Source organism: Apaloderma vittatum, unplaced genomic scaffold (genome assembly GCF_000703405.1).
Source record: "Apaloderma vittatum isolate BGI_N311 unplaced genomic scaffold, ASM70340v1 scaffold31675, whole genome shotgun sequence".
Lineage (NCBI taxonomy): Eukaryota > Metazoa > Chordata > Aves > Trogoniformes > Trogonidae > Apaloderma > Apaloderma vittatum.
Window position 1 is genome coordinate 1,554 of NW_009718193.1, and position 10,903 is coordinate 12,456.

General features: G+C 38.0%; 1 protein-coding gene across 1 annotated transcript; it reads left to right on the plus strand.

Moving 5' to 3' along the window:
• Positions 1–782: 782 nt before the first annotated feature.
• On the plus strand, positions 783–9,300 carry LOC104274518 (SERTA domain-containing protein 2-like). Its single transcript, XM_009870171.1, has 2 exons — positions 783–903; positions 8,445–9,300. Exon 2 carries the CDS (start codon positions 8,449–8,451, stop codon positions 9,298–9,300), a length of 852 nt encoding a protein of 283 aa, XP_009868473.1. The 5' UTR covers positions 783–903; positions 8,445–8,448.
• The last annotated feature ends 1,603 nt before the right edge of the window (positions 9,301–10,903 follow it).

Below are 10,903 nucleotides of genomic sequence, written 5' to 3' on the forward strand. Positions count from 1 at the left end.
AGTCCAGGTGGTAGGTGGTTAGTCTGTATAAGGGCTTTAATTCTTGCAATTAAAAAAAACTTTGATTCTTCAGGTGGAGTTGAGACCTCAAGAGCGTGGTTCATGAAATTCCCGCCACATCTCCTAGCCTAGTTCATAGTTTACTGTCACTTCAGCCTTTTCATGTTTCCTAGAGTTGCCAGTGTCTTGATCTGATCCATGGTTTAGTCACTGTGGTCGCCAGCCAAACTGCAGATGTTGCTTTACCAGGACTTTGATAAAAACGATGCCACACTGAATATTGTATGCAATCGTAGGACATTCTGCCAGCTATCTTCTCGTATTGGTTTCTGTATTGTGAAGATGAGGAAAGGTGAGGAGTTTAATAAAAAACTTAACAGCTTTTGCAGCCTGTAAATGTTGGGGTATGATTCTGAAATGTGTTTCTTTACAATTCATGTTATTGTTTCTCCTGATAGGTGATTTCTGAAATTATTACCACTCTAAATCAGTGTTTGGTAATCTGAAGAAGTTATCAATGCAAATTCTTATCTTAAAGCTTAACACTTAGAGGATTCTGTTGTTTTCATTTATGAAAGATAATTTCCACATCATATGTGTTCATAGGTGAAACTGTTAGGTCCCCATATTTCAATATATTCATGAAATTCAGTTTTTCTTATTCTGTTTAACTATTTTAATAGAATTTAGCACAAAATGTTTAAAAGGTTGCCTAGTACTTCATTTTTTAAAAAATGGCATAGTAATGAAATACTCTGTGTTTTGTTTTGTTTTTCTTCTTAAGTCACATCATCCTACCTCGGTGGATGGCTTGGCCTCTTGAATAGTTCAAGACTCTTGGATGATCACACTTTATGCAAAATCTGGAATCTTCCTGCCTGGACTCCTTTCTGATTTCTAAGGGTAACTACTTATATGTTTTTATGAAATCATACTTTATGTGCATAGCACATGTTCTGATAATCAGCTGTATTTTTGTGGGTTAGAATTGTAAACTGAAAAATAATTTTTGAAAATGGGGTGTATTATATAAAGTGAAGTGCTTTAGGCCTACTAAATAGTATCCTGATTGATTTGAACATTCTAAATTGGCATTACTTTTTTCCCCCCCCTTTATAACAACAAAGTATTATAATCTAATGAAGAATTTAATAGTGCCACAAGAGCACATTTCTTGGGAATTTAAGTAAGACCTCAATCTTATAGAGAGGTTCACTGTTCAGCTGCTGAAACTGAATATTAACAGTCTGGTTGTGTGAGTAGAAGGCACTTTGGATACTGAAGAAAAGTTGTGTGTTATTCTGTTAGCAAAGATGTAAAGTGATTTTTGATTTAGTTATTGAAAATTACTTTCCTCTGTATTCCATTAAGAGAGCTAGAGTAAATGCATGGTCCTTGATCAGGAAAAGAGAGCTTTTTTTATTGGTTGCTTTTAATGTTAATAGTCTGATTTTTCTTTAAAGTATGGGCATGCTGATTTGGTACAGTTAATAAGCTGTAATTTTTGTTATTAATGAAACTTTATTTAGATTGCTGTAACCCTAAAACACGTCAGTGTCATGTGAATGAATACGTCCGGTATCTCTGTGTTTGAAGTAAATAGATACCATAAAGAAAATGAATTGAGAACTGTTCAGTTGATTAGAACAAGCTGACAAGAAGTATGTCATGACATTTGCCCTCCTAATGATCATTTGTCTTTCCACTGAGATACTTTGGTGGAACTGTGGTAGTTTGCTTCTTGCTTGGGTTCTTTTATGTCCTCATTTAATTACAGTTTAGTTTTACTGTGGGAGTTTCTAGATTTAGTAACTCTTAATCACGTGTTAGCTTTTGCTAACTACTGTCAATCCTTAGTTTGAGTGATTCTGGGTCCTTCTTTCACTAAGAAGAAAATCTACCCAAAATTCCTGAAAAAAAAAAATCTACTGAATGCACTCTCATTAAAAGTGTACGCCTGTGAGCTTTATGTGTACATGTGGATCTAAATACGGAAGTGTAGAGGGGGAGAGGAAGGAGAAGCAAGGCTTTGGTTTAGTCTCTTTTCTTTTAAGGGTGGAAGTTTTTCTCTCCCAGCACTGCTACTGCCTTGGCAGCTCTATATTAGCCTCGAGTGATAGATACCAGCTGCTGAGGATAGGGTTCGTTACTGTTGTCAGCAGCACAGATGCACTTGTTTTAGCTTTGGAAGGTTCACATCCTAATGGAGGAGTTTCTTCTCCATGGTGAAGCATTGTGCTCTGAAACTTAGCTGTGGTAGTTTGTAAAGCAAACCTCTTACCCTCACTTTATGAAAGAAAATGGGAGTAAGGAACTTGGGAAGGTGTGCTTTAAGCGCAAGGTTTTTTTCAGATCCTGTTAGACATAACATAAACAGGTTATGTGTGGGGAGTTAAAACTAATTTTAAAGCAAGGTAAAACTTACTCCCAAGTGCTGTGTAAATATAATTTTGTATCCTAAAATACCAATGTCTGATATATATTTATTCTCTGCTTTCACGGATAACGAAGCGACACTGGGAAGGTTATGAATTCCAGATTAATTACGTGATAGACTCAGTCCCCTTCTCATTCCTTTCCTCTACTTCGTGAATACTATTCAGCCTACTCTTATTTTCAAAGTGTAGGGAAAGATGTTAGGCACATCCATAGGTGTGAGTTTTTTATTGTGTGGTCTCGTAGTTTCCTTTTTAGAGGTGGGGGTAGGTTCAAACTTATTTTAAGTCTGAACAGTAGTGTATCTTGAATCTCAATTGCTGTAGTAGTAACAGACCTAGCTGTATTACAGGTCAGGATTTAGTGACCAAAATGTTGACATTAATTCTCACTTCTTTGAGCAGGTATTGTCTAGTTGTTTCTATACTCTTGTAAAGAAGTTGTGACATAGGAGTTGATGTGTGGCAGTAAGATGGTAGGACTTCACTCCTTCCTGTACGCACACTTTTAGCCACTTGTGCCTTCCCCAGCCATTACTCATCTTGGCTAAACTGGGGCAGGGCTGAGGGGGTGGGGAGGCAGTGGACTTAAATATGCTTGTGTATATTTTAAAGTTCCTTCAGGTCCAAATAAGTTTTTACTTTGATGTTTTCTGTGGTGTTTAACGCTCCTTCCCTCACTTCCTCCTGGTTTTTGCTAACAGCCAAGATGCGATGGTACGTGGATCTCCTCCACTTGCTGAGGTCACCAGCTCAGATACAGTGTTCTGTGTAGTGTAACAGCTTACGGGGTTACGTAAGTCACGTTTAAGTGATCAGTGCTAAGTCCGGATGGGAGAAAGGATTTATGCTCTCTCTGTTAACTGTACCTTCAGCCTTAGCTTTTCTTGTGCAGCTTCTTGTACATGGAATATTAGTCAAGAGCCAGTCCAGCACTTAATTAAAACTATTAGTGAAATTGTGTTGCCTAAGCTAAAATGTATGTCAGGTAGGGTAAGGATTACTTAAAACTAGTATGTGGCATACATCAGATAATTCCAGGAAATAACCAGAACTGTAGGATATTCCTTTTTACATTGTGTAGATAGATGTGTGCTTGTGAAATGGGTATCCGTGGAAGAGAGGGAAGAGCAGGAAATCAGATTATCAATCAGCTTTGGTCAGTCACTAACACGAGTTTATAATCTGAGGAGACTTCTGTCTGTTTTTACTGTTACATGCTTTATACAGTTATGAGCCAAAAGAGACTTTGAAAGGGAATTAATCAAATTACAGTAGCAAGGAGTCTCTAATTTTGATTTTAATACCGAAGCTGCATTACTGAAAATTACATAGACAGCTTTCAGTCATGAGGTGATTCCACCTGTTCAGATCTGGTATTTCTGTCCTACATGAAAAAGTAATTTTTATTAGTTTGGGACAGTTTTACACTGAAATAATGCAGGACACTGGCTTTGTGAAAAGGATCAAGCAAGTGTGAATTTAATAATATCCTAAAAAGATAATACAGAAGAGACCACTGTCAATGAAATGATTTAGACCTGCAGAGTACAAGCCAAGTAATTTATTGATGGTCTTGGTATTGAAACATAGTCTTTAATGGTAAATGAATAACTCCTGTGTAGTTAAGTGCTTGTTTTGTGTGTGAAAAGTTCGTGTTCAGACAACACTAACTGTGGCAGTTGCGTTTCATATGCTTGTGTTTTTTGAAGCTTTTCTCTGCTGGAAATTAGAGCTCTGGGTGGTTCTGAGTTCTAAACACTATTTAACTTGCTCTTAAAACCTATTTTGGAAGGTGAGGAAGAGGAAATTAAGAACTAGTTTGCCCGGGTAGAAGTAATTGAGGGTTTTCACATGCTGCATTCTTTGTGACTGTTCCCGGCTGTATTTCCTAACTGTGTGTCAGTGGCAGCTGTACTGCACTGTTGGACCCTGTGACAGATGGAGCTGTGGTTTTCCTCTGAAATGGTGGCACGAGTCCTGTATTGTCCACAACGCAAATTTTTTTTGGTAGCCTGGAATGTTTTTTCTGAGTAGCTGCACACTCTGACCGGGCCTGTTTGTGAAGTGTCCTGTGTCGATTTGCCAACCAGGGATGTGCCTCTTCCCTCCAAGTATTTTCAAACTCTAGCGTGGTGTAGGGTTGTAGTGCGTGGGTGCTGCTTCCCCTCTTAGCAGGGAAGAGTTTTTATGAAATGCCCTCCATGGAACTGGAGGGAACTGAGGAACATGCTGTCAGGGGCAGAATTTCTACATACAGACTCCTTTGTAGTTCAGTGACATGGATGGAGAGTTTGGCACTCCTGAGCACTGAGTTCACTTCACTTCCTTTTCTCCATATCTGCAAAATAATTTTAATTAAAAAAACATTCTGCTATTTGTGGCCTGTGGCTCAGTTTGCATTGCTATAATGAGATGAGATGTCAGAAAAAAATATTGAGATGTGGCATTCCTCATTGTTCTTGGTTTTTTTCATGGCAAAAGGTTCGAAAATAGAGCTTCTGAACGCAAAAAAATCCTTAGTTGTTGAATGTTTTCTTAAAATTCAAGAGCTTGCTTTTATTATTGAACAGTTATGTGTAGATCTCACATTTGAAGTTGGCATAAACTTTAATTTTTATTTGCTTACGAATTACGGAGTTATCAGATTGGCACTCTCCAAAATCCTGTTACTTGATCTACATTTTTTTTGAGATCTGAGTAGGTTCCTGGAATCAACCTGGAGTAAGGAGAGCGCAGTTTCTAGACACTTGGTGTTTTCAGTATGGCCAGCTTGGACTTCTTTGTTCTGGCTGTGCTGTTCTGTCAGCTGATGGAAAGGACTTAAAACTGTGCAGCAGTCACTTGGTAATATAGGATTGTCTGGGCATGGTAGTGTGGATTTTCTGTGGATTTGTTTGTTTTCCTTAGTACCAGAAACTGAAGTGAGAGGAGCACTGCATAATTAAATAATGTGATCAACATCTTACATTTCAAAGTATTGCTGCCAAAGGAGAGCATTTTGCTGGTGCGTGACTTCTGGATTTGGGATGTGTGTGTTAATACGCAGTGCTACAAAAAGACAAGTTACTTAGAAAATAACGAGTAGTTTGTTAAGGATATAACCCTGTCAGAAATTCTTGTTAGAAAGTAAAGCAAAAGGCCTGATAAAATGTAGATTAGCTGGTAACAAAGGGGCTTTGTATCTTTTGTAGGTCAGCAGCTGAGTGTGTTTGACAAGAACTGAAATTTAATGTCTCCTGTAGCAACCATGACACTAGACATTTTTAAATCCACTGTACCAATGGTACTCTGGTTTTCATTAGCCTTTTCCAAATTTTTATGTAACCTCTGAAGTCATCTGGCTCCTGGGGAGAGACTTATGGATCCTTGCAGTTATGCAAAAAACATACTAAACAGGCAGAATTTCTAAAATATAAGATAGGACTATGTATATTTTTTTTTCTTTTAAAGAAATATTTAACACCTAGAGAGTGGAGAATCTGTTAAGCAGAAACATTTGAAGTTTGAGCAAATAATGTCTCTTGCGCTTGATTTTTATAGAACAGAGTGCTGTCATGCTGAAACTTCATTGCATATTTCTAGAAGAGTCTGGGACAAATTTTGTGAAGGAGATTTGAGGAATGAAAAGCAGGGTATCTGCATATTTGAGCATGAAATATTTAGTCTAATTAGACTACTGTATGAATTTAAAAGTTAAACATTTCATTTTGATTTTGTGAAATTATGTATCCTCACATATAGCTTGCTTACTCTTTAAGCTGCTTATTGAATTTAAGTACTAGAACATTTCTGACATGTTAGAAATTAACATTATTTATATAATTCAAATAGGTAAGTCTAGTGTTTCCTGTGTGACTAACAGTGTAAATACATATTTCAAAATATATTAAAAGCAGTAAATTTTCAAAAACAAGCATTCTGAATATATAAAATGTCAGAATTACTGTTCCCTGTGTGGTCTTAATTTTGTTCCCTCATCGTATGAATTTTGATCTGCTTTAATTAGTTATTGGAGAAACAGAAAGAGAAAAAACACTGCACACTGGTTTATGGGAAGGATGGTGCTTAGTGAACAAATAGTCATTTTGGTGTGTACTTTTATTCTTTACAGTAATGCTATGGGGTCATGTCTTAGGTAGTAAAGAACATTTAAATAGTACTTAAAATACGGAGAGTTAATAGTTTTGTTGTAGATTTTCTGTGATTTGCACACACTAACTGTCTTTGTGATGTGTTATGAGTTGGTACGTTTAGCAACAAGTCCTGCGTAATTGTGACTTTTCCATAGGTTGTGTCTAAAATTATTGATTGCTGACAGTGTTGATAGTTTAACTGAGGATGCCTCACACACACTGCTCCCCCGAATGCTTCCAGTTATTATATTTGGTGCCTGAACTTTCTATCTAGATTTCTTCTCATTTTGTTTGTAATCGAGTGCTCGGTACTGTCTGGTTCTGTTTGCTCTAAATGGGGTGCTGGAGTTGAGGGAGTGGTATGTGGTAAGTGTGGGAAGATTGGGAATAGGCACACTGCATCCAGACACCTGATGTATTTTAAGGAGATTTAGTGAGTGCTGTGCCCATTTGGAGTAAAACAGACTTCCAAAGTTAAAAGATAGCAGCACTGGTAAAATTACAAGTAGTTGAAGGTGTTTTTGTAGTTTTGATAGTGAATGTGTTACTAAACGGAACCTTAGGCAAAACTACTACCTGTTATGTAAAACTGCGTTCTCATGACAAATATGATTTTATCTAGATAATTTCTCTAAAAGAAAGGAGTGTGATCAAGAAGTCTCAAACCTAAAATCTTCTAGCGACTGTCTGTTTTTTCTTGTGTGCCTTACTGAGAAGTATGCACTGCTTGCTTACTCTCTGTTTCTCCAGAGGAGCTGAGTTCTCCAGCCGTCTTGTCTAGGCAGATGGATGTAGCCATGGAGCCCTGCAGTGCTTCCTGCAAATCTGGAGAAATCCCAAAAGTAAAAGAGGCTTTATCCTTCTGCCTTCTCCTTGTCCCCAAAAGTCTAGCAACAGGCTAGCAGCTGGCAGCTGCGGCAATCAGCTGAGCTATTGCTGGCAGCATCCAGCACTCGCATGAAAAGGAAGTTGGGAGGCCCTCTGCAGCGTGCGGGGCCTGGATCATTGTGTGTGAAGGATCTGCCCTTAATCTGCCACTGGCTGTCTTAATTTATGGTTGTTTAGTATATTTTTGTTTAATTGTTTGAGAGTGAGGTGTCTGTATTCCACAGAAACGTGAAGATGTGTGTAATCAAGATTTTGCCAGTGTTTCCTGTGCACGGTGTTCTCCTTTCTGCATCAGTACAAGTGATTGTGTAGTATTTGTTGTCCCTAACAGAACACTTTATATTTTGAATGGTAATTGCAAAGCATCTAAGCATGTGTTTGTCTGGATCATGTGTGTTTTAGGTGTGCATGCATACAGTTTTTTGTACCACAGTGTTATAGAGCAACGGTATTTCTCTGCAAAAGCACACAAAGCAGACTGAAAGGAGCTAAATTCTGTTTCATTTCTTTAGCTATTTACCAAAACTGGTCACTTTTTAAATGCCATTTGAAAGCCTCCTGACAGATGTCGTTAGTGTGAAGTCACTCGCAGGTTGTGAACCAGCAGTCATCAGTGGGATGGATAAGAAGTTAAAAAGCTCACCTATTCAAGATTTTTTAAATGATTACATTCGTATTCTCATACTAGAGGTAAAAGTAAACCTTAAAACAAAAACTTAGAAGTATTCAGCTTTTTTTAAAAATAGTTACCATATTTCTTTCATGTTTTTTTTTCTTTAAATAATAAATTGTGAAACAACAGAGCTGTAAAGTGCTTTTTCTCAATGAAAGTAGTATCTCATATAGGATTTTATTGTGTCTTTTAGTGTTCCCTGGCATTAGAATCTAAGTTAACCCACACTTCGTATGCTACAGGCTTTTTGAACAGTGCCTGTTGAGATCTTGCAGACTTGCCTAAGGTTAATTTGGAATTTCTCTCTTTCAGGTTCATGTTGGGGAGAGGTCTAAAGCGCAAGCTGAGTGACTATGAGGAGAACATGGCTGGTCTCTCGAGTGCCTTTGATTCCAGTCGAAATCTGCCATATCCACTTAAGAGGCAGTTGGTGCTTAATATGTGCCTCACCAAGTTACAGACGTACAAAATGCTGGTGGAACCGAACTTGCACCGCTCTGTCCTCATAGCAAACACAGTGCGGCAAATTCAAGAGGAAATGAGGCAGGAGAGTAATCAGCAGCCGATTAATGTCTGCCCTGGCATTACTCCTAGTTCTCACAGTTACACAGGGATGGAGTCATCTGGGATTTCTCTTCAGTTGCCTTCAGGTATTAGTCAGCAAGAGTCTAACTGTTGCGACTTGCGGTCTGTAGAAGACCCCATTGAAAATAGCCTGCTGATCGTTTCGGATGATGATATGTCATCTGCTATTTCATCTATTCTGAAGGATTTAGACTTTGTAGAAGATATAAGCCCACCTACTTGTCTGGTTCCTACTGGAGATGACCAGCCAAAGTTTCCAGAAAATACTGGTCTAAAACTAGAAGATGAGAGACAGGATTTGAAGGGAGCTGAATGTGTGTTTGGTTCCTTTGAGATTTCAAATTCAACTAGCTACTTGAAGGATTTGGCAATAGATGACATTTTTGAAGATATTGACACGTCAATGTACGATTCAGACTTCTGTTGCCCTCCGCTAATGCCGCCCAGACCACCATCTCTTGCCACAGAAGAGCCACTGAAAAGCTTTCCGTCTTGTAACTCTTCTTCAGCAAGCAACATTCAGATATGTAGAACGGATCTGAGCGAGTTGGACCACATCATGGAAATTCTTGTTGGATCCTGATGCTTGGTTTTCCCAAAGATACTTTTTAACTGCCACTTTCGTTTGGTTTCAGGATAAAAGCCACTGGAAAAGTTGTAAAGAATTCTTTAAAACACAAACTAAAAATAATTTGTCCATACTGGTATTTTCTAAATAATTCCAAAACTTATAAACCAAAAAAGTGGCAGATTTTTTTTTTTTAAGAAAGAAATATTTATTTGTCAGAACTGTGCAATCATCTTTTTCCTTCCAGGGTGCATGTGGAACAATAGGCACGCACCCTTATCACCCCTCATGCCTCTTTCAATAAACTTTTTTATGTGCAATTTTTAATTTGTCAGAAGAATTTACATGCAAAACAGATTTCATATGAGATGATCTTTTACAAAGCCTCCACTTTATTTTTAATATCAGAGTCTATGCCAAGTTGGCCTGCGTCAAGTTGCATAGCTGGATTGCTTGGATTGCAGATATGTTACTAGAGATGGGTATATTTTAAAAATGAGACACGTTTTGCTTTCTTTTGGTCAGAAAAGCAGATCAAGACACTTATCAACGAAGTCTCTTGCATTTTTCTAAAGCATTCAGAACTATTTATTTTTGTAAATTTTATAGTCTTTCTACATTTTACTACGTTATTTCATCATAGTTCAAATATAATGGACTTCTAGTTGGATGTGTTTAGCACTACCTCTGAGCTGAAATGCTTTAACTCTTTCCAGTGCTTCGTCTAAGACTGCAGATCTTTTTGTTTCTTTTTTTTTCTGGGGGAAAGTACTTCTAACTCTTTAAGCTGATCCTTTGACAGTGACCTAGCTGATTTGTGAAATCAAGGGTATTCAATGTTTAAAAACTTTTAAGTATTTACAAATGTAATTTATATGTAGATTGTGCAATTTAACATTTTTCTGTCAGTATTATGTGCTTAGATTTTGAATAATCTTGGCGTTCTTTAAATTAAAAATTACTGTGTACAGGTAGCTTTTTAATCTGTTTTGGAAAACACTGTCCTTCAACCCTGCTTTCACTACAAAGTTTAAGATGATTTCTATGTGCAATATTATTTAAAAAAGATACACATTTGTATACCTGGCATTGTGGAAAGAAACGCTTCAGACTTCAAACTTCTAGCACCTTTGAAGGATGCTCAAGAAAGTCAGCCTTGCTGTATCCTTTAAGAAACAAAGTTGAGAACACTTCTTACTACCCAGTGCTTACTGCTTTGAATACTCCTGACGTACTCGTCGAACCGTGGCGAGTGGGTGCTGGTGACCTGGTACCACCGTGCGGCTGGGCCCATGGGAGCTCAGGGGTCTCACCGATGTGCGGGGGCAGCGCCAGGGCCCACGGGGGCTCTGGAAGCATCGGGGTGGTTGCTGAGGACGATGCTGCAGGTAGTACTGGAGGAAGGAGGGGGGGTGTGTGTGGCAGGTGTGTATATTAAAGTATATATAAGTGCACTCATTAATGGAAGGTGAGATTTGCAGTGAGAACTATTTTTCCGTAAGACAGCTTGGATACTGTGTTTCAGCATGGACTGAGGTCTGTATTGATCCTCACTATCATCTTCTGAACTACACACTTGCACATTAGTTTTGGGGTTGTTTTTTTTAATTATTTTTTT

Bases quoted from the DNA above. Each gene is read 5' to 3' on its own strand.
- LOC104274518 (XM_009870171.1), top strand. From the start codon at position 8,449: ATGTTGGGGAGAGGTCTAAAGCGCAAGCTGAGTGACTATGAGGAGAAC.